This window comes from Chionomys nivalis, chromosome 4, assembly GCF_950005125.1.
Source record: "Chionomys nivalis chromosome 4, mChiNiv1.1, whole genome shotgun sequence".
NCBI classification, from domain to species: domain Eukaryota; kingdom Metazoa; phylum Chordata; class Mammalia; order Rodentia; family Cricetidae; genus Chionomys; species Chionomys nivalis.
In genome coordinates, this window is record NC_080089.1 from 109,888,545 (window position 1) to 109,912,732 (window position 24,188).

The 24,188-nt window shown below is 38.3% G+C and overlaps 1 protein-coding gene across 24 annotated transcripts in view; it reads left to right on the plus strand.

The window, feature by feature from the left end:
- Clasp2 (cytoplasmic linker associated protein 2) overlaps positions 1-24,188 on the plus strand; it is a 212,216-nt gene that overhangs the window by 119,442 nt on the left and 68,586 nt on the right. For 19 of the 24 annotated variants that reach the window (XM_057766225.1, XM_057766227.1, XM_057766233.1 and 16 more), the window contains 10 exons: positions 2,885-2,977; positions 5,838-5,983; positions 10,173-10,308; positions 11,171-11,241; positions 13,360-13,419; positions 15,183-15,260; positions 15,978-16,145; positions 16,762-16,817; positions 17,589-17,762; positions 22,833-22,856. In XM_057766225.1, the coding sequence (XP_057622208.1) occupies positions 2,885-2,977; positions 5,838-5,983; positions 10,173-10,308; positions 11,171-11,241; positions 13,360-13,419; positions 15,183-15,260; positions 15,978-16,145; positions 16,762-16,817; positions 17,589-17,762; positions 22,833-22,856 (1,006 nt within the window). The remainder of the gene's footprint in view (positions 1-2,884; positions 2,978-5,837; positions 5,984-10,172; positions 10,309-11,170; positions 11,242-13,359; positions 13,420-15,182; positions 15,261-15,977; positions 16,146-16,761; positions 16,818-17,588; positions 17,763-22,832; positions 22,857-24,188) is intronic. The other 5 variants (XM_057766228.1, XM_057766249.1, XM_057766248.1 and 2 more) reach the window with 1 other exon arrangement.

The window sequence follows — 24,188 nt, forward strand, 5'->3', positions numbered from 1 at the left end:
GTTTTTCTCTACTCTCCTAGCCAAGAAAGAACTGCCGAAAGTCAAAGGAAATCACAGAGCACACAGCTCTCTTAGTACATAGCACAAGTGCTTAGCAGCCTGACGTCCATGCTCTTCAGTTATGTCCGTGCTTTTTCAGAAGTACTTGTTTTCTGTAGCATCAGAAGGCTGTCCTGTTGTTTCAGGACCATGGTTTTTCCTCACCCGGGACCAGTACCTACGGTGCTCTACAGCCTGTTGTTTTATACTTTCTTAACGCGCTTGCACAGATCATTGACCTTATGTGAGTTCAAGCTCTTGCTTTTTAGAACCTTCTTGCTGCCTAGTAAACATTTCTGGGTTTCACTACTTAAAAAGAAGTGGGCTAGTAAGATGGTTTAGTAGATAAATGTGCTTCCCACCAAGGCTGCCAACCTGAAGTTGTTCCCTGGAACCCACATGGTGAAAGGAGAGAACCATTTGCACAAATGAGAAACTGAGTGAAAGGTCTAGTTTAGTGGCAGGATATTCGTGTAGCATTCGTAAGGTTCTGATTTGATCCCCAGCAATAGGGAAGAAATAATGGACTCCATGTCCTCCAAACACTGCTTCTTCTTAGCCTCTCCTCCTTTCCAGGTAGCTGTATGCACCTGATATTTCTTTTACTTCTAAAAAAAAAAAAAAAGTCATTTAAAATCTTTTTTTATCCAGTGTATTTTGGTCATATGCTTTCCCTTCCCCAATACCGCCTAACTTCCTGTTCTTTTTCTCTCATTAAAAAACAAACAAACAACAACAAATAAGAAAAGAAAAGAAAAAAGCCAAAATACACACAAAAGGCATGGAGCACGAGTGCTACCCTAGAATGAGATGATGATTTGGTGGCTGGAGAGAAGGCTCGACAGTAAAGAGCATGCATTTCTCATGCCGAAGACCCGGTTTGGAGTCTCAGCATCTACGTGACAACTCATGACCATCCTTAACTCCAATTTCATGGCATCCAAAACTTCTGATCTCCACAGGCACCAGGCACACATGCAGAACATGTACATATATGCAGACATTGCATTCATACACATAAGATAAAAGCTAAAAAAAAAATTTAAAGTATACATGTATGTGTGAGTGAAGAAAACTGATCTTTCCCTCTCCAGCAGCTATCAATTACAAGTAGATTCTTGTTACAGGGTCTGTTTGCACCTTCCCTTTTCCATACTGAGATTCATCTCCTTCCCCCTCACTCCCCCCAAACACAAGGTTTCTCTGTGGAACCCCAACTGTCCTGGAACTCTCTATAGACCAGGCTGGCCTGGAACTCAGACTCAGAGAGCCAGCTGCCTGCTCATGCCTTCCCCACCACCTGGCTTCATACTGGGATTTTTGTCTTCTTGGTTCGCAGTTTTGCTGTGATAGTTGTGAAAAACTGTTTTCCTACTTTACTTCTCTTCTGCCTGTCTGCTTCACGTCCATTTCCTTTACAGATGGATCCTTTATTTGGCCAACTGACTCTCAAAGTGTTTATTAAGGGTTACTCCTGGACCCTATCTTCCTACTTTATTTTGTTGCCTCGTGACTTCCTTCAACATCATGGCTTTATCTAGCACCATTATATTGATTATACCTAATTTTACCTTTAAGCCAGACCTCTGCTAAGCATCAGAAACATTTATTTACAATCATTGTTTTATTTGGCATTTCCTTTTAGGAGTCTTTCAGACATTTCAAACACAACCTGTTTAAAATTAGAATTATAATCTCTCCTCTAACACTTGATCCTCTAGTGTTCTTTATGTAGAAACCATTATTCAGTTTGCTAGAGAGGTTAGAAACCAAGGAGTAATTTTACAACAGATTCCTAACCCAGTGTTCTTTGTATACCTAGAAGAAATATGGGGATCCCAATAAGAGATGGCTTTGAAAAATTACGGAGTTCCTGAAGTGAATTTCTAAGTTGACCTTTCCCTTCTTTCATGGTTTAGAAAATGTCTTTGCATTGTCTTCCAGGATAGTACCTTGTACTAAAATTAGACATGGTATTCATAATAATTATAACATTTATTATATATTGTAAATATATACAACATAAATATATTTGTTATGTATTTACAAATACAGTGCTTTTAATATATAACAAATGTAGTGTATTGAAACTGTTGCCAGATGAACCTGTTTTGATTGAGGTTTGCTTTCCCGTTTGTAGTGACACATGGTAAGTGACACACATGTGTGCTTAGTCTGTTCTGGCATGAGCCATTTCAAATAGTTGTTATTCAACACTAAATTAAAGCATGTCTTGTCTTTTTCTTTTTTTTTTAACTGATTTTTATTGAGCTCTACATTTTTCTCTGCTCCCTTCCCTGCCTCTCCCCTCTCCTTCAACCCTCTCCCAAGGTCCCCATGCTCCCAGTTTACTTGAAAGATCTTGTCTTTTTCTACTTCTCATGTAGTTAGATTTGTATATGTCTCTCTTAGGGTCCTCATTGTTGTTTAGATTCTCTAGGATTGTGATTTGTGGGCTGGTATTCTTTGCTTTGTGTTTAAAAACCCCGTATGAGTGAGTACATGTGATAATTGTCTTTCTGGGTCTGGGTTACCTCGTTCAAAATGATGTTTTCTAGCTCCATCCAATTACCTGCAAATTTCATGATGTCGTTATTTTTTCTACTGTATAGTACTCCATTGTGTAAATGCACCACATTTTCCTTATCCATTCTTCGGTCGCGAGGCATTTAGGTTTTTTTCCAGGTTCTGGCTATGTCAAACAATAAAGCATGTCTTTACAAAAGTTTATATAAAATATAAACTATTTCAAACACCAGTGCTTATGTTTATGTTATATAAGAAATTTTATTATAATTTTAAATCTGAAAATTTGTTGTTTAAATTTTCAATCTTTTTTTTTAAGATCTATTCTAGTCGAGAACTTGAAGAAACGTTAAATAAGATCAGGGAAATTTTGTCAGATGACAAACATGACTGGGACCAACGTGCCAATGCAGTAAGTTTTCATTCTTTATATTCTTACCCCTCTCAGCAGCATTTCTGTTCAAAACCCAAAGAGAACATGTATTCAGCATACGATAGAAATAGTAAATTAGAATTCGATGGGCAACATTTTTCTGTGGGAAACAAAATGGAAGTAATAGGCTTTGTCTGGTTTAGATAGAGTTTTTCTTCCAGTTTTGCTGATCATGTCAGTGCCTGTCTCACAAGCCTGGTAGCCTGTGCCCTTGGGTTGTTTGCTGACTAACAAGGAAATGTGAGTTTGAGAGCTATACCTCCTCGGGGTCACCTAGCTGCTTATTAGCACCATTACCAGTGCACCCTAAAGTCATGAAGACTTGCTAGAGAAGAAAGTTGCTTCTCCTGTAGGTTCAGCATGTTTTAGCATCGACATAATTTCACAGAAGTGTGTCCATTCATCTGACTCTTTACTTTCTAGTGAATATAATGAATGTGAATAAATGAGTTACAAAAATTTTGACCATCCTTGGCTTAGAAATAGTTTATTTACAGTAGGTTCCTTGGAGGGAGTATTTGATGAATATTAACATAATATTTGTGTTGACCGCCCTTCAATGTTGTATTTCATGTTTTGTAATGTCAGATTTGATGAGATTACAGTGAGCACCTCAGCATCCTCAAGCAGCCAGGAAAGATACCCTGTGCTCTAGTCTGCCCCATTGTGGAGCTTCCTGATAGAGTGCTTTATGACATGATGTGTTACACATTGTTCTCCACCTCTGTGTTAACAAGTCTGTATCGGGCAGCTGGAGAGATGGCTCCGAGGTTGAGAGCACTGACTGCTCTTCCAGAGGACATGGGTTCAATTCCCAGCACCCACATGGCAGCTCACAACTGTCTCTAAGATCTGACACCTTCACACAGGCATACATGTAGGCAAAACACCAATACACATAAAGTTAAAATATATAATTTAAAAAAAGAAGTCTGTATCTTTTTTTTAACATATATTATTTATTTAACTTTATTTTATGTGCATTGGTATGAAAGTGTCAGATCCCCTGGAACTGGAATTACAGACAGTTGTGAGCTGCCACGTGGGTGCTGGGAATTGAACCTGGGTCCTCTGAAAGAAGTAGTCAGTGCTCTTAACCACTGAGCCATCTCTCCAGCCCCAGAAGTCTGTATCTTTGAATGTTTAATGTGTTCTTAACACAAAACATAATGCTCTAGATTTGTTGAAATATTTTCTTTCACTTCTAAATCAAGCATAAATTATAATTAAAAAGGTAACAGCTTTGTCATGGGTGATCTATGGAGAAACATCAAAGATTAAAATTAAAGGCATAAAATTGAACCTGAAATTTTTGTTTTCCTTTGAAATAGTTTGAATTGTTTTTAGAGTTTGACATTTTCTCTGTTCCTTCAAACATGTGTAAAAACACAAAAACCCTCTTTTCATAGAAACTAAACCATACTTAATCCCTTGCTCTGTTTTATTTAACAAACCATGCCTATTCAATATACCTAGTATAAATGTTAAGCAATTCAGTATACCTGGTATAGTGTTAAGCATGTCACAGTTGCTCAGATATCTTTTGAATGCAGATAAATGTGTACGTACATTCTTTCGTGTGTGTGTGTAACTTATTGTTTTCATTTGATGATTTTACAGATTTTTGTTTTGTTTTTTATTTGTTTATATGTTTTGTCTTTGTTTTGTTGTCTTTGGTTTTTGAAACAGAGTTTCTCTGTGTGTAGCCCTGACTGATCTGGAACTTGCTATATAAACCAGGTTGACCTCAAACTCAGAGATCACTTGCCTCTGCCTCTGAGTGCTGGGGATTAAGGATGTACACTACCACTGACCAGCGTTTATCCTTTTGTTTTTGTAGATAGGGTCTCCCTGGCTGACATCCTTAGCTGTACAGCAGCTCTCTCTGTAGAACAGGCTGGCCTCAAACTGAAGGAAATTGGCCTGCCTCTGCCTTGGGTGCTGGGACTAAAGGGGTCACCAGCAGGCTCAGCTTTAATGTTGTAATAAATGTCCTGTGCTCCCTTTTTGCTTTGGTATGGTGTTAATAAGTACTCCACTACTGAACTGAGTCCAGAGTCTTTGCATATACTTGTAACAATTCTGTTTCTATAGCCTAGAATAGTTACATGTAGATTCTTAGTAAAAGAGTACATTCAACTTTATTTCAGTCAATCAGTAAAGACTGTAGACTTTCATATTTGACTCACATTTTTTTTTATGAGCCTTTCTCTCTGGTACTGTATACTATCAAGTTTGTAAAGTTTTTGCCTCTGATGGAAAAATAGTATCTTTCTTGCAAGTTTGACTTAGCGTATCAGTAGTGCAGCAACACAGTTTTGTTTATTTACTTTACTCAATTTAAATTAGTTTTTCTTTTTCTCACTTTGTTTTTTATTATGTATTTATTGCATCTTCTTTAGTTAGCATGTATGTGAGGCGTTTGTATAAGCTTAAGCACACACACCCACATAACACAGCAGGGGAGGAATTTAAGGCTATTAATAAGTAATAATTGTGGTTTTCTCACATTATGGATGTACTTAAATGTCACAAATTAAATCTTTTAAAATGAGAAATTTCATGGTAATTAAATTTTACTGTACATTAAAAATGAATAATTAAAAATTTTAAATGTATTGTTTTTGTATATATGTATAACTAAACTTGTAATGCTTTTTTAGAAAGATTTTTATTTTATATGTTTATTTACAAGATGCATGCAGTGCCAGTAAAATGTCTGAGTTTAGTTATGTAAATGTAATGAAGCCCATATAGTTCACTTTAAAGAAAAATGTAATGTTTAGATGATGTAGACTGTCACCTTTTCTATCAATAATGAAATTTTTCTTTCTTTTAGCTTAAGAAAATCAGATCACTGCTTGTTGCTGGGGCTGCACAATATGATTGCTTTTTCCAGCATTTACGTTTGTTGGATGGAGCGCTTAAGCTGTCTGCTAAGGATCTCAGATCCCAGGTGGTCAGAGAAGCTTGCATCACTGTTGCGTAAGTGTATCCCCTCCTGCTGAGGACTTTTGTTTGTTTTTTGCACAGGGTCTTACTATATAGCTCTGGCTCCCTGACTGGTGTTTTTTTGTTTGTTTGTTTGTTTGTTTTACTCTTTACTCTTTGGGGCTGCCTCCCAGCTCCCAAATACATCACACAGAGACTTATTATTATAAATGGCTTGATTCTTGTCAGATTTTCTAACTTAGATTATTCCGTCTAATAATCTGGACATTTACCTTGCCTTCTGTATACCTTTCTTTACTTCTTATTTTAGGTCTGGCCCCTTCGTTTCTCACTCTTTGTTTGATCCTCTTTTCAGATACTCCTTCTAGTTATTTTCTGCCTGCTAGCCATGCCTATCTTTTCTACTGCCTTGCTATTGGCAGTTCAGTTCTTTATTAGATCAATAATCAGGTGTTTTAGACAGGCAAAACAGCAAAGCAGCACAGCTTTACAGAGTTAAACAAATGTAACATAAAAGAATGTAGCACAGGTTTGCATCATTAAACAAACATTCCATAGCATAAGCAAATGTAACACTTCTTAAAATAATGTTCTAAAACAGACTATGAACTCACCATGTAAACCAGGCTAGCTTCAACTCACAGACTTCTGCCTTCCTCTGCTTTTCCAAGTGCTGGGATGAAGGGTATGCACCACATTCCCTGAAATGCTAACTTTTTTTTTTTAATGAATGACTCCAGTAGAATATAGTATCATTGAATTATTGTTCAGTAAATAAAGCAGTAGCAGGATTACCCCAAAGAGGCTGATATGGGACCCCAGAATCATTTTTATTGTACGCGTGGATTCAGTTATTATGAATTATTATGTCTCTCTTCCTTTCTGTTACTTTTTAAAGTCTTTCTGCTGCTAAAATTATGACACAGTGATGGAATGCTAAGCTAGTATGTGTCAGGCTATGGGTCCAATCCCTTCTGTAGTCTTTACCCCAACCTTAGAACACCAGCCTCCTGGGGATGTTTTTGGTTTTGTTTTTTTGCCAACTCTGTAGACCACCTTGGCGGGTCAGTTAGTCTAGGGGTTGTAACCCGCCTGGCAGGTCAGTTGTTCCAGGGTCCCGGAGAGGCGCTACCTGAAAGACATGGGCGGGAGACAGGAAGGAGGCCAAACAGGGTTCTTGCCAAAGCCTCCGTTTATTAGTGTCACGGTTGTGGCTTATATAGCCCCTGGATGAGGAATTTGGGTTGGGATGGGGGCAGAGGCAGGAAGGGATCTTGCCGCGATGGTCCAAGCTGGTCACGAGGTCGTTGGCCAGGAGGTTACGATCGGTCAGGAAGTCACAAGTTGACATACCTAGTTCTCTAGATAGTTGGAATGTGAGGCAGGTTCCACTAACAGATAGCTCTCTGTTAACAGATAATTGGGTGTGGGGGTAGGCTCTGCCAATAAAACAGTTCTAAATACCGTTGGGGTGTGGGGCTTTCTGCAAATTCCCCAGGGCAATGGTCCCTGCAATAATTTTGGGGGGAAATGGCTCCTGACACAACTCCATGTGTATAGGAAAAAAAATGAATGGGTCTAGAACCAGCTATACTTACTTTTCCCATTCCTAATTTGGCTATGTAGTAATGAAGTACCCCATTTCTGATATCTTAGCAATTCGAATCATAACACCTTAGTTTGTCACAATCTATGTGTACATATTCTTCCCCTGAAACCGCATTTACCATTGCGCTTGCCTGAGGAGTGTTGTTCCATGTGTGGTCATTTAAGTATTATTTGAAGACAGGGAATACAAAGCTCCCTCCAGTACATCTTCTAGTTACTGTTGTGTTATTGTTCTAAGGGAAAAAAGGGGATATAAAAATTATGAGGAGAGCAAGAAAGGGGGAGGATCAGGTGGCCTCATTAGCTTGTAGTAGGGCGCTCTATAGATGACTTGTATCCAAAGGATGTTACCAAGGTTGCCAAGTGATGCCAATATACCAAAATGATGATATATCTTTGAGAAAACAAACAAAACAGAAATTGATGAATGTAATCTTGGAAAACACACTTAATTAATGGCCAGTAAGATGGTCCAGTGGGTAAGAGCATGTACTGGCAAACTGAATTCAATCCCCTGGACTCAGATGGAAGGAGAGAACTGATTCTTGAGTGATGTCCTCTCATCTTGACTTGTATGCCATGGCACTCATACACACACAAAATAATCAATAAATAAACTTCATTTTCAAAAAAGAACCAAAATATGCTTAAAATCAGACTAGGAAAACTGCAGAGTAAGTAAATAACTTTTTGTGGGGAATGTACAGTGAAAGCAAAACTGAGTAACTTGAAAGATGGAAATGAGCAAAGCAGTCACTGTGCTGACCTGGTGCTGCCTTAAAGATGGCGGCTATGGTAGGGACTCACATAGAACAAGGCAATCTCACTAAATTAGGAAAACAGTTTCAAGTTTCAGAAAGCTGGGCTAGCCAAGATTAGTATACAGAACAGTGGAAAAAAGAGACAAACCGCTCAAGAGCTATAGAAATCGATGTGATCCTAGGTCTAGCTAAATACCAGTCTGTGCGTGAAAGCTACAACTCACTGAGGAGTAGGGGAAACCACTGCTTCCCAACATGGAGGCAAACCCCAGTTCCCAGGGCTCATTCAGGACAACTTTTACATCTGACTTTCCAGAATCCTAGTTAGTGCCCAGCACATTCTGCAGAGACCCCAGAAAAGCCCTTGTGCAGATTGGACTAAACCAGCTGCTGTAGGTCTCGCCGCTCCCAGGCATATTACCTGCCAGCTGGAAAAGAACGTATACTCTTTAAAGGAAGACTCTAGACTTGAGTACTCTTTTTGCCTAGGAATCAAGAGATTGGAAAACAGCCTATGTAACTGAACTCTTTAGTAAATAGACTCTTTAGTCTTGAGTACCTTTTTGAATCAAAAACCTTAATTTTAGGCACAAATTATATCCCAGCCATGTATTTGCAATAAGATGGTAAACTGTTGAGCATATTACAGACATGTAATCCTAGTACTTCAGAGGTGGAGATGGGGGTCCAGAGTTAAAGATCATTCTGGGCTTTGAATGAATTCAAGGCCTGCATGGGCTACATAAGACCTTATCTCCCTAAAATAAAACATTAAACAAATAAAGATTCTGTGTATGTTGAAATTACTAATATCACAAGCATTGTCAAAGCTGTCAGTAATGACTACTTCCTTTCTGAGTGTTTTAACTGAAGCTAGTTAGGGCTAGGCAGAGAACTCAGTGGGTAACCTTGCTGTGCAGCATTAGGAGTGCCGTGTGTACTTCTAATCTCAGCACTGGCTAAGTGGAGACAGGAAGATCCCAAGATTTGGTAGGCAGGCAGTCTACTTTAGCTGTGATCCCAGTCCAGTGAGAGAGAATAGATGGTATTCTTGAGGATGACTCCTGAACCTGTTCTCTGTCCTCTACACTCACATGTGCACATGTGTACACACACACACACATACACAGAATGAGAAAGAGGCACACACACACACACACACAGAGTGAGAAAGAGAAGAGAAAGAGAGAAAGAATTACAAATGTGGAAAGAAATTACAGATGTCCTTAAGATTACTGAATTTAGGAGATACTAGAATTTTAGTAATGGATTCTTAAATTCTGCCCCAAAGAGGTCAGAATATTTGTGACTCCCTCCCCCACAAAAAGTAACTGTACCACTAATCATAATCAAAATAGGGAATGTTTTTTGAAACATTTATTTGTGTAAGATTTGGAACTTAAGAGTAAAATATTTTGGACTTTGGGCTGTTGAGGCATCAAAGTAGAAATATCTGAAGAAAACCCACAATCATAGTAATAATTTTATTGAACGTTTACTTAGCTTTCATAGGTTGATGCTGTGATGATATAGCATCTGTAGATGCCACAGAAATAAATAAAACACCATATTTTGTCTTTGGATCGCCAGGTGGGAAGAAGAAAAGGTATGATACCTGGAGGATGGGGTGCAGCTCAGTTGGCAGGAGTATGAATTAAGCTCTCGCTGGCTTTAAAGAACGGTACCTCCTGAGTGATATACAAGTGCAGGTGGTGCAAGAGGATCAGGAGTTCAAAGTCATCTTTGGCTACAAATCAAATTTTATGCTAGCCTTAGGGATGAACTCTTCCTCAAACAAATAAATAAAAATTTTCTGTCTTTAATATTGAAATAATTTTTATTTTCCTTTGTAGCCACCTTTCAACGGTTTTGGGAAACAAGTTCGATCATGGCGCTGAAGCCATTGTACCTACACTTTTTAATCTTGTCCCCAATAGTGCAAAAGTCATGGCAACTTCCGGATGTGCAGCAATCAGATTTATTATTCGGGTAGGTTTCTCATAGATTCCCACCACACCCATATACTTAATTTATTCATATTATTATTAATTTACCTCTCAAAGAAAGATAATTACTTTTGAATTATTTTTCTGATAATAAAAGCAGTGCGTAGTTAATATAAAACATGTAAATGCAAAACACTGAAAAATATACTCATTTGAGTATGGAACACAGTCCATATATACAGGTATATTTGTGTACTTGGGTATGTAATCACAGATGTTGTAGGTAGTCATTAAAGCAGCAAACAGTATACGATGAGATTTTAAAAAAGTTAATGATATTATAATTTCATAAAATATCAGAAATGGAGTACTTAATAGCTAAATCAGGAATGAGAAAAGTGCCAGTCCATAGGTGACACATATCCTTGCATAGATTCTCTATCTATTATGAGCATTTTAGTGTTTACTTCACTAAAGGAAAGCCCTAACAATTAGAAATTGGAGGGCAATAACTATTGCTCACTAGACTCCTAAGAGCTGTGCAGTTCAGCCAGAATGAAAGCTCGTTTAAAGTCAGCACTTCACTATAGTTGAGTATGAGTGTACTGTGATCTCACTGACATGTGATTATTATTTCTACACACACACAGCCCTTTGTGTTGACCTCACAGATTTTTCTGGGCATGAAAACAATTTGTCTTCATTACATATTGGTGACTTCACAACTCTTTCTTGAAAACTATACCATCATCGTTATTACTCTGATTTGGGGAATTTGGGTTTCTGTAGATCTGATTTGCAACTCGTTCTGGCTATTCCATAGCTAAGTCCTTGCATATAAGACACACAGAGGCACTACATGACGTACACAGTGCTTTCATGCTTTTCTAAAATATCTTTTTCAGCATACCCATGTACCCAGACTTATACCGTTAATAACAAGCAACTGTACATCAAAATCAGTGCCTGTGAGGAGGTAAGTTTGAGCGGGAAAGGTTTTTAGTATAAATTTTACTATTAAGTAATACATTTAATTGTTTTTGTTTGTTTGTTTTCGAGACAGGATTTCTCTCTGTAGCTTTAGAGCCTGTCCTAGAACTCTCTCTGTAGACCATCCTGGCCTCAAACTCCCAGAGATCCGCCTGCCTCTGCCTCCAGAGTACTGGGATTAAAGGCATGTGCCACCACTCCCCAGTTTACATTGAATTCTTAATTTAGTGTAACAGTTATGACTTCTTAAAATTATCTTTTCATTATAACAATGATATGATTTTTCAGATTTTTTTTTACCTCTACTGTGTGTGTGTGTCTGTCTGTCGGTCTGTCTGTCTGTGCACGCGCATGTGCATGGGTATACACACAGGAATGCACACTTGTCCTCGAACTCTTCTGGCGATCAGTAGACCTTTTTTTTTTTTTTTGGTTTTTCGAGACAGGGTTTCTCTGTGGTTTTGGAGCCTGTCCTGGAACTAGCTCTTGTAGACCAGGCTGGTCTCGAACTCACAGAGATCCGCCTGCCTCTGCCTCCCGAGTGCTGGGATTAAAGGCGTGCGCCACCACCGCCCGGCGTCAGTAGATCTTTTTTTAACCATGTGAATCCTGGGCCTCCAAATCAGTTCCCCAGCCTGGCAGCGAGCACCCTTCCTTACCTAGCCATCTCTTTAGCTTATGATACAAGCTTCTTAACCACATCCTATTTAAGGGAAGGGGGATAGAGCAACTGTTGTGAGCGCTTATGTTTAGCAGACTTATCACTTCAGGTGTGGTTTATGTAGTTCTTCAGTTGCCTTGTCCTTCAGAGTATAGAGTTAGGAATATCTAGAATTCTACAACTGCACTATTGTATATCTCAGTGCATATGTAAATTATGGGGCTAATGAGTTCACTCTAGAGACTGCAGATGAAACATTTAAGGGTTCTATAATAAGACAGTAAATAGATAAATTAAGTCTGTTAGTCCCTCTCTTTTTCTTTATGATTTCTGGAAAAAAGAACATTCATTCATTTTGAGAAAAGGTTTTACAGTATTTTCAGTCTGGCCTTGAACTCATAGTTGTTCTGCCTTCAGTTCTTGAGTGCTGAGATTTCAGGTGTGCACCATCTTACCTATCCTGATTTCACCAAAACTTACGGGCATCAGCAATTAAGACCTGAAGGCTAATAATGTATTTCGGTGGTAGAGCATTCCCTAACACTTAAGAATCAAGACCACAACAAATATAAGGACCATATTTGTATCTTTAGGCCCAGTATTTGTTCATTGAATGTTGGAGAGCAATCCAATTTGCCCTTTGTCATTGGACAAAGACTGGGTATGGCATTATGTCCTTTATGTGATTTAAAATTTTTAGACCAGTTCTGTGGTCAACTCTGAAATCTCAGCAGTCAGAAAAAAGCAGCCCATAGTTAAATCTGGCTAACAGCCCTTTTTTTTTTTTTTCAAAACCTACAAATGAACAGAATGGCTGACACTGAGAATTAGAGGGCTTAGGGGAAAACACACATAAATTTGCTTTAAAATCCTATGTGCACATAATTAAGTATAAACAAAAGTTCTAGACAGTCATGTATTTATTGACTATCACTGTATATTTCATTCTGTCTGTGATGTATGTTGGCACTGCATAGCACATGTGAAAGTCAAAGGACTACTTTGTAGAGTCATGTGTTCCTGCAGAGCCATTCCTTTGGGCTCCATCATAAACAGTTTACTTTTAATGAATTTTTTTTGTTTTTTTTGTTTTGTTTTGTTTTTTAATGAATATTTTGAAATTAAATTATAGGACTTAAAGTCCCTTTAAGCTATCAAGCATAGTAATATTAAGTCATTTAGATTAGGGTTTTTTTTTTCTAATTAAGGTAATCTTTGTTTTATGTGCATTGGTGTGAAGGTATCAGATTTCTTGGAACTGAAGTTATGGACAGTTGTGAGCTGCCATGTGGGTGCTAAGAGTTGAACCCTGCTCCTCTGGAAGCTCTTCATCACTGAGCCCTGTCTTGTGTGTTTAATTCAGGGGCAAAATGAAGTATTTTGAAAGAAAGTATGAATGTGTTTCTCAGTATGTTTAATTGTAATTTAGCATTTATTTTTCAGGCGTTCATTTGAATTTTTAGATCTGTTGCTGCAGGAGTGGCAGACTCATTCACTGGAAAGGTAGGCACCCTACACACACATTTTATTCCCCTTCTCATGGCAGCAGTCATACAGAAGTATGTTCTGCATTGTTTCTGATTTTTGTCTAGAGATATTTGTCCTTGTCTTTCTTCCTTAGAGCTGAGGTGCTCTGTCCTCCTGTGCTCAGAGTTTTGAATAGTGTGGCTTTGGTGGGTTGTGTGATGGCCCCTTAGGTAGAGTAGGGTATGTAACATCCTTCATGTGAAATTAGGAAAATGTTTTGAAAAGCATTATAAGAGGTAGATTCCTTGAATTGCAGTCTCTCATGTAGTGAATGGTTTGTCAGAAGTAAGAAAGGGGCCTCCTTTGGAAGGAAGATATCTAAAAAACAAAAACAAACAAAAAACCAAGAATTTGTTGGACTGTTTCTCCACAGTAGCTGACAGGTGTCACTGGACAGCAGCTATTGTAACTCTGACATGAGGGAGAGTGTGAACAGCTAGTTAGCATTGTACAGGGCTGTGTAGGTACTATTTCATGCTACTTTTATTTTCCAGGCATCAGAGATAGCCTGCATTTTTATGAGTATATCGCTGATTTTTTTTAGTATATTGCTGATTTCTATTTTAATGGAATTCTTCACAGTTTTTTTTTAAGAATTTTTTTTTTAAAGTGTATATGTGAGTATGTCCATGGAGTATGGGTACCCTAGGAAGCCAAAGGTATCATATCCCCTGAGGCTAGAATTACAGTAAGCTATGAGCTGCCTGATGTGGTTTCTGGGGATCAAACTCCAGTCATCTGCAGAAACAGTATATGTGCTCTAAACTGATAAGCCATCTCTACAGCTCTTTTTTTATTTTTATTTCTTTGTTTTTTAATAGGATTTTTTTAAACCATAAGCATGAAGTAATTCAAAGGTTTTTATTCAAGTTTTTGTTTTGTGGCAGGTATTTATGTATTGGTTAGATCAATGGTTCTCAATCTGTGGGTTGCAACCCTTTTGTGGGTTGAATGTCCCTTTCATAGGAGTCACATATCAGATGTCCTGCATATCAGATATTTACATTGCAATTCATAACATTAGCAAAATTACAGTTATGAAGTAGCAATGAAAATAACTATTTGATTGGGAGTCACCACAACATGAGGAATTATATTAAAGGATCGTATAGCATTAGGAAAGTTGAGAACCACTGAGCTAGATCATACTTGTAACAAATAATTTTTTCCAGTTGTAGGATAGTGAAGAGCTAACCATACGAATATTTTCACCCTCAAATTTATAATAAGTTTTAAATTTAAATACTGAATATTTATTTACCTGTTGTCAGAATTCTATAGAAATATTTACTGTGAGATTTATCGCTGAGTTATCAGAAGGTAGAAATATATGGGTGATATGTTTAGGGCAAATTGTTAGAAACTCCTGTAATCTTTGAGCATGCCATACCTGTCATCCCACCTAGTTGAAGGGTGGGGAGAGAGAACTAAGTCAGTTTGGCTCAGGCTGCATAGAAAGATTTCATCTCAAAGAGTAAAGGGTGGTAGATATTGTATTACACACTGGCAGTCTCGGCACTCTGGAGTCTGATATGGGAAGATTGTTTGGGGTTCAAGACCTTCCTGGGTTGTATAGCAACACTCTTCCTTTACAAAGAGAAAGGAAAAGGAGATAGAAAATGCTACAGTCTTAATTATTTCACTAAATACTCTTCCACTTTTCCCCCTCCTTTGGGGTGGATGTGTACCATATTCGTGGTGAAATACAGTATTAACATAAAGATGCATTTGTTGTGTAGGCATGCAGCTGTCTTGGTTGAAACTATTAAGAAGGGAATTCATGATGCTGATGCTGAGGCCAGAGTGGAGGCAAGAAAGTAAGTCTGTTCTATATTTTTGTGAAAATTTAATTAAACATATTTTGAGGTATTTTTGTTGTTGTTCTTAATGAATTACATTGAGAGATGATTGTATCACCAATATCTCCGTTATTGTTTGACTAACACTTCAGCAGAATTGAAATGCATTTTATCCTTTAACTCTTTGTTGGACATAGAACATCATCATTATTCTCTTTCCATTAGAGAGTATTCACTTTCATTGTCAATAAGAAAACTGCATCTATTGAGTAGGTATTGTGCTCCTAACACTAAGTAGGGCTCTTGGTGCACCCTCACTCCTACCCTTTTTGAGACAGGTTCTCACTTTGTAGCTCTGGGCTGACCTGACTCACTCTGTACACCAGCCTGGCCTTGAACTTACACAGAACCACCAGCCTCTGCCTTCTGCACCACCACAGCTGGCTTATTTTTAACTTTTTAATTCTGAAGATATTGTTGAAAAAGTGATACTGTCTCCATAGATGCATCTGAAGTCTTAGATTGGGGGTTCACTCAGGGCTACATGAACTGTTGGTGACACCACCAGGCTGTGAACTGAAACCTACTTTTTCAAAAACCTGCAATTTTTTTCTACGGGAATTCACTCAGTTTACCCAATTTTCAACTGACACAGTGAATCCATTAAATAGGTGTGAGTTTGTGTTCCTCTGGTCATGACAAGCTGTTACTAATGTACTTTTCTTTTCTTTACAGAACATATATGGGTCTCAGGAACCACTTTCCTGGTGAAGCTGAAACGTTGTATAATTCCCTTGAGCCGTCATATCAGAAAAGTCTTCAAACTTACTTAAAGAGTTCTGGCAGTGTAGCGTCTCTTCCACAGTCAGACAGGTCCTCATCTAGCTCACAAGAAAGTCTCAAGTAAGGTCACACACTTGATAGTTATGTGTGTTCCTCGCTCCAACTACTTCAGTTGAAGAGCTTGCATCTACTAAGACCTTGAAAAGATGACTTGGTTTTACTGAATTTTTGGTCTACTGTTAGTGTTAGACCCTATACTAGTTTATCTATTTTTTTGAGTTTTATTTTAAGAATTTAATGATCCACATTTTGTTTCTATATGTTCATGTTTGGGAATATTCGACTTCTGTGCATTCCTTTATACCGTAAAATCACTGATACAGGTGAATAGTGCATTTCCAGGACACGACATTGGAGGAGTCACATGAGACAGAATCTAGTGTGCTCTGCTGCCTGTATGCAAGTAATAAGCACACTGTCTCTTTCTTCGAAGTAAAATACTTTAGGATGCAAGTGACTGGTAGTGTTGACATTGAGTTGTCTGTATGCTAAAAACCAGAGTGAAGAAAGTAACTTGATCTCTGTTTTTTCATTGCCAATTACTTTGGTTTATTGCTAGTTCTTGAAAACAACTGTTTTTAAAGGAAGATTTCTCAACTTTCTTGATAGTTGCTGTTTCATTCTTAAAGTGTTCAATTAAGTCTTCCTACTAAAGCATTTTTTTTTAACCTTCCAGTCGTCCTTTTTCTTCTAAATGGTCTACAGCGAATCCATCAACTGTGGCTGGAAGAGGTAATTGCTTCTTTGAGTAAGAGTTATAGCTTATTTTGTCACTAAGCAGTAGCCTTTAAACTGCTTTGATGTGATCTGCAATGAAAAAATATTTTTTCATAACCCAGGGTCACACATGCATGCACACACTGTGACTCTGTGTGCATGTGTATCAGCCTAAGCTTTGGGAAGCAGTGCTTACCTAGACTTTTGTGAACAGTTTTCCTTTCTGTTTTATGTGTTAAAATGCTGAATAGGACCCACTTGGTTGATTTCACAACCATTAACGCATGCTGGCTCATAGTATGCTAAAACTTCTTTTAAAAACTGAAACTCAATTTCAGAAGTTTAATGACTTGGGCTCAGACTTCCTGAGAGTAACAAACCTCCATTAATTTTTCAGTATTCCCATTTCTACAGTAATTTTTGTATTTTCTAGTAGTCAAGAATAATAATGCTGTCATGTGTTATAGGGTTTTGTTCTCCCAAATCAATCCTAGATATCACCTCTTCAAATACCAAAACAGACTTGTCAGTTTTATAGCCAAAATTCACCATTTTCCTGCGGGAGAAAATCGAAACAAAGAACTATTCAAAATTACTGACTATACTATAGTATCATAACAAACTGAGGCACTCTGACTTGAAAGTGACATTACCGTGCTGTCCATTTGGCCACTGCTGCCTTGTGGATCATGTGTTGCCATAGACGATTAGTTCATGATAGTTTCCAGTTCTTGTTTTATTGTTTGTTTGCAACAATATAAACACAAGCTTACTTGTTTTCTATAGTGTCAGTGGGAGGCAGCAAAACCAGCTCCCTTCCAGGAAGCCTGCAGCGTTCTCGAAGTGACATCGATGTGAATGCTGCAGCTGGTGCCAAAGCGCATCATGCCGCTGGACAGGCTGTGCGAAGTGGGCGGTTAGGGGCAGGTGCCCTGAATCCAGGTTCCTATGCATCGCTTGGTAAGACAGCCAAATGCATTCTTTCCTGGTCTCAGTGAAGACAAAATGATATGGTATACCCATTTTTATTTCCTTCTTGCCTGCTAGAGATGACCCATGTACCTAGCAGCCACCTTGTTTCTACTTTTCCCCATTTTCTTCCTTGTCTTGATTAAACATTGTTCTTGATTCCACGATTACCTATAGGATTTTCCTAACCGCACTTATGGCACACCTACCCACTGGTTATCTATTCCTTTACCTTTGGGGATAAGGGAAAACTGAGGAGACCTTCTGTGTCTAATCAAACTTAGATATGCGTTCCAAATGTTTGTTGGGATTGGTTGTTTGAAGGCTTAAGTCATAAAACAATCCCACACCAGTTCAGAATTATGGATAATAAAAGGATTATTTATTTAAGGGGAAAATTAACAGATCACTGTCCTACAACAGTCCTCTGTACAAACAGGAATAGAGGAGCCTGAAGCAAGAGAGAGGGGGTATGCATTTTCTGCTGCTTATACAGTATAAGAGACCACGCCCAAGTGGGCTGGTATCTTAAAGGCTATTGGCTGAAGGAGCAGAATGTGCTCCCAGGGCAGTTGTTGTTTTTTTCTTTTTCTTCTTGTATGTTTTCAGATCCATCAGCTTTAAAGTTTTAAGGCTGGCTATCCCTGTTGTGTCTCTGTTGCATACTTCTGTTTTCCTTCTGCAGTTGTAGTGATGGTCTGGCATACAGTGAAGAGCACAGAGATTTGGGACATGAATTTGTATGTGCTAGGATGGCAGGCACTGTTTTGGAATGATGAAGTAAGGATAGATTAGTCAGTGCATGGTATTGAGACAGGTATTTCCAATTTTTATAAGTATAAATTATAACCTGTTATACACACTGTTATAATACATTCTAGATGACCAGAATCTGGAACAAAACTGTAAGACAATTCTTGAAAACTGAACAGATAAGGATTCATCTAATCTCACATCACAGAAAAAAAATGTCTAAATATAAAAGCAACTATGGTTGAAAAGTCTTAGATTTTAAGTCTCATGTGAAAATATAAAATCAGGTAGCTGTGAAACAATTTTTGTCACATTCCACAAGAAAAGCTACGATGGCAATGTTTTCCAAATTGAATGCAGATGTGCTTACATAGATCATAAAAATAAAATATGTAACCACTGCTGCCTGTAAACACCAAAACAAATGTTGGATTTTAACCATGGTCAAACAAATGCAATTTAAAAGACTTATAAATATAAAGGAAAGGTTAGATTAAATGCCCACTGTCATTGAAAATGTGATGAACAGGGCCTTATCAAAAACAGTGCTGAAGTGAATGAATATGATACACTATTTTCTAAATGACTATTTTGTGTGTGAAGCCTTTTTAAATGTTATGAGTTTAGATCAGGGCCATCAAATTGGCTCAGTAAGTAAAGGCAGCTGCTGCCAAGACTGATAGACTGAGTTTAATCATCAGGACTGACATGACAGAAGATGAGACTTACTACTGTAAATTATCCTCTGACCTCCATATGTGTTCCATAGCACATATGGATAGGGACATGGATATACACATAATAATAATGGTAATAATATTAACAATAAACTTTAAAAGTTTTCCAATAATCTAGTATTTAAATAATAATACCAAGTAATAAAAAAAAAAAACCTTCTACCCCAGAATTTGGTCTGTTGTTTTATCTCATTTTCTTTGGAATTAAGACATTCCCTTACTATACCTGTGCATTGTTCACTAAATAGAATCTTGTGCTGTTTAGCAATATAATTATGGTGTGATGTTCTTTTTTTTTTTAAGATTTAGTTATGTATACCATGTTTTTTTTTTTTTTTTCTTATAAAGAAATCATTTTATTGGGGTGCCTTGCTTACAATTTCAGAGGTTCAATCCATTATCATCACGCCAGGGAGCGTGGTGGCGGGCAGGCAGATGTGGTACTGCCTACAACTGACATACCGGGTGGTATCCTGAGCATGTGAAACCACAAAGCCCGCTCCCACAGTGGTACACTTTCTCCAACAGCTTCATACCCACTCCAGCAAAGCCACACCTCCTAACAGTGCCACTCCCTAGGAGGTTATGTGGGCCAATTACATTCATGCTACCACAGACAGTGAAGGCAAAGAGGCAAAAAGCAAAAGCTTCCTCTGTCATGTCCTTTTATGTGGACTGCCACCAAAAGGTGTGGCCAAGGTTGAGGGTGTTTTCCACCTCAATGTTCCAGATTTGGGGTGTGTCTTCTCACCTGAAGTGATCCAATGAATAAAATCCCTCAGGCATGCCCCAGTGCTTACATTTTAGTTGATTCCAGATACAATATAGTTGAGAACTTAGATTAACCAACACAAGAACTATTTCTTTGAGTTTCGGTTTGCAGCTCTGGGAACAGAGCTCACAGCCTTGCCCATACCATGTTATGCCTACAGATCTCATTACAGATGGTTGTGAGCCACCATGTGGTTGCTGGGAATTGAACTCAGGACCTCTGGAAGTACAGTCAGTGCTCTTACCTCCTAGCCATCTCTCCAGCCCCTGGTGTAGTGTTCTAATGATATGCATGGTCTCCATGCTACAGATGTTCCTGACTGCAGACATCTGGATAGAGATGGTGTTTAGAAAGACTGTGGCACTCCTAAGATCCACGGAATGTACTGGAAACTCTGGGCTCAGCTTTGTTTTAGTTTTGTTATGTAGAGTGGGGAGTAGATTCCCTTGAGATGTAGAGATTAAAATGGCCTCTGCCTCAACAAAACTTTGAGGGGCTGGCTCAGAGGGTTCAGTCAACCTAATGAAATAAACACTGGTTACAAAAGGGTGGGGCGGGGGAGAAGAAGAAGAAAAAGAAAAGGAAGGAGGAGGAGAAATAAAAACAAACTGAAAGCTAGGTATTTCCCTGCGTGCCTTTAGTCTGAGCTGGGGAGGCAGATAGATACATCCCTGGGTTCTAGGCCACCCAGGGCTGCAAAGGGAGATACTATTTCAGTGAAAGAAAAGAAAATGAAAACATGGTAAAGCACTTGCTACACAAGCTTGAGGATCTGAGTGAAGATCTGAGCACCTACCTAAAAGCTGATAGCAACACACACCTTACCTCTGTGCCCATGCATCCTCATGCGCTTGTGATTGGTGGGCTCTACTTTCTTCTACATTGAGTCTTGTCATGGATGAGCATACAGAATTTAGAATGAGTATATCATTCTTTTTCAGCAAACGCTTCTTGCATTTAGTTCTTAACAGGGCTTCTGGTAGGTACTGAGGATCTGGTAATTCTGTGCTCAGATTTTCAGTCTGTTCATATGTTGATTAGAAATAAGAGGCTAAAGATTTGTTGACTTTGATGGATTTTTGACTTGAAGTTGCTGGTGTGATGAGATGTTTAGGAAACAGTTGGTATAAAATGGGTATAAAAAGAAAGAGTAACTTTAAATTTCATACAGTCTTTAGTGTGCTTGCCACTGGTTAATTTGCTTTTATTTTCTCTAAAGGACTAAATTCTTTGGCAGAAAGGTGACCTGAGTGTTTTGAAATTTACCTCTTAACTTCTGTAGAGGAAGCTTAGTGTCATACAAGATGGTCAGTGTGTGTTGTGTGTTATATTGGAGGTAAAGCTCATGATAAAATGCTTACCTAACATGCGTGGATATTTTTATACATATTCTCAATAAGTGGGTATATGGAATAAGTTGAATGGAAAAGAAAACAAATAGTTTGGGTAAGGTCATTTGGTGAAAGCTAAAATTCGGTTGGTTGTGGAAGAAGTTCGCAATGGAATCTATAAATTATTCCCATGCTGATGGACAGGAAAATGGGTGAAAGAACTTTGAAGCTCCTCACAGTTCTGGCACTTTTCTCCTTCTCCTTTTAAAAAGATATTTTGGAGTTACATTTGCCTGTTCACAGATGTGCTTAGTCAGTTAGGGAGAAAGAGGTGCAAAGATAAAGAGAGAGCTTCCTGGTGGAGCTTCTGTGAAAGCTGTGAGGAGAGGGATGTGGAGAGCAGGCCTGGGCGGCAGCCTTGCTGTGGAAGGCGGCAGTTTCTCAGAGCCAGTGGAAAAGGAAAAGGAGGGAGTGGTAGTTTCAGACTTGGTGTCTGCAGCAGCAGGTGGGTATTAAGGAGAATGTTATTGGAAGATTGTAATTTTCTCCCTGGAAATTCTTGGTCCAAGAAGATACTTAAGATTTTCAATAGTCGCTGAGTGCGGTACAAGAGGATGGACATTTTTAGACTTGGCATACTGCCATACATTTGGGGCTCATGACAGGTTTATTAGTGTTTAAGCAGCAGAACCAACAGGGAGAAAGCCAGGTCCGGTCGTCTGGGTGTCCAATATATACTTTAGTTCTTACTCTAGGGCTGGGCTTAGGTAGACTCCTTCCTCTGGCATGAATGCAGCAACATGTCAACACGTACATCTGCCAGAGACACTCATTTACTAGTCCAGGGTGGAGTAGGGAGAGGGGGGCTGCAAGCCACAATTATCAGAATTCCAGACACCCAGAAAAAAGTAGATGCTCGCCACAAATCATACTGTTTCAAAGTGGTTCAGGCAGACTGCTGTGCCTCTGTTGTCACTTAACCTTATTTTTAAAGGGGAGCATTCAGAGCTGAGTTAGCGGAAGCCAGCATCACTCACACACAGGACTTGCTGAAGAGCAACAGCACCCAAGCGTGGTGACATACATCCATGACTGCAGGGAGGCTGGGGCAAAAGGATTGTGACACCCTGGCCTCAAAAACAGTAGTATTGTTGTCGATCCTACTATGTTAACTCTTTGTTGTGCCAGCTATTAAAGGCCAGGTCTTCAGTAGTACTGTCTGACCATGTGGCTGTGTGATTTTTCGCTATCAACTCATGGAATAGACAGAGAGTTCTTAGGTTGAGTCCCCATGTGTGATTATAGGAGCTGAAAGTTCAGAGAAAAGATGGGATTTGTGAGCAGCCAGCTGGCATACCGAACCTGTACAGTGAATTGTTGTCTTTAAAAAGGAAGGGGAGGGGATGATGGCCTCTTCTTTCTAATACACTAAGTTTTCCTCTGTTCTTTGCTTGCTCTTTCATCAAAGAGGATACTTCTGACAAGATGGATGGTAAGAGTTACTTTTATAATTCTTTTCCACATTTCTATTGGGTTCTTGTTTATTCTTTTATAATCTTCAGAAAATATACTACTTATTAATCTAGAATTTTAATGTGAAAATGGCTACATGACTCACTGGTTGAATTTTTAGTTACTTATATCCATTTCAGATCTCCTTGTACTTTTTTTGCAGCTTAAGTCGGGTACCTAAAATATTTCACATGAACCCTGAAAAACAGGACTCATTTTTAATTTCTTATTTTCTTTTACTATACTGGCTTCAAAGGATGGAAAGCGCTCTAATAAGTCTTTTGCCTTAAAACATGAGACATTTAATTAAACTGAAGTTTAAGCTTTGCTTTTTAAATTCCAATATCGAAGTTATGGCAGTTTGTCTGTAGTTAATTTAGTAACGGATCTGTGCAGTGTTCTGTGACACGAGAGAGGAATCGTCATGGTTTTCTCTTCACTCTGTCAAGGCCTCTAGTATTAGCTGGAAATTTGGGCTTTCTTAAAGAATTTGTAGAAAGATACTGAAGCAAGACACGTTTTCTCTTAATTATTACACAAACTCTACAAATTGACCTCAATTTTTTCCTGTTATAATGAAATGGGAGCTTTATTTAAGCTCATGTTGTGAACATGTTATTTTTAGTATCTCTTTTTAAAGTATTTCATAATTAAAACGTTTTGAATGAAATAACAGCCTTCAGGAGGGGATTTCTTTCTCCCTCTCTCTTTCTCTCTCTCTTTCTTTACTCTAAGATATCCTCTAACTTTGCTATTGCTGGAGTATTTAGAAAATTTATCACTTTTTAATCAAAGTATTTTTCTTGTTTGGGTCATAATCAACCACCTTTTTGAGGCTTCACTGCTGTTCACTCCCCCATTTTGAAGTGTGCCATGTGCGTCCCTGCCCTGTAATAGCAGTGTGTTCTCATGGGTGTGCTTGCTCGTGTCAGCAGATCTCACACACATTGTAAGTAATTCTGCTGAGTAATTAGCTAAGGACAACTGTTGGGTCTTTGAATTTGCGTGTGCTTTGGTGAAAAAAAAAATGGGCAAATGGAACCTAGGTCATGGATTTGATTTCTATACTAACCAGTTGTTTGTATTTTTCGTAGTTGCTTTATGGGCTATCTTTTGGAAAATGAGCACAAAATATTTCTGCTTTAGAAAAGTCTATATAAACCTTTATTTCCAAGGAAAAGTAATTGAAGAGTTAAATTGTTCTTAATTAATTAATTTTTCAGATTTATTCCACCCTTTTAAAATTTAAGAATGAAATACAGAAGTGTTAACTAAAGAAATCTGCTATTTTTAGTTTTAACTTTTTTTGGTG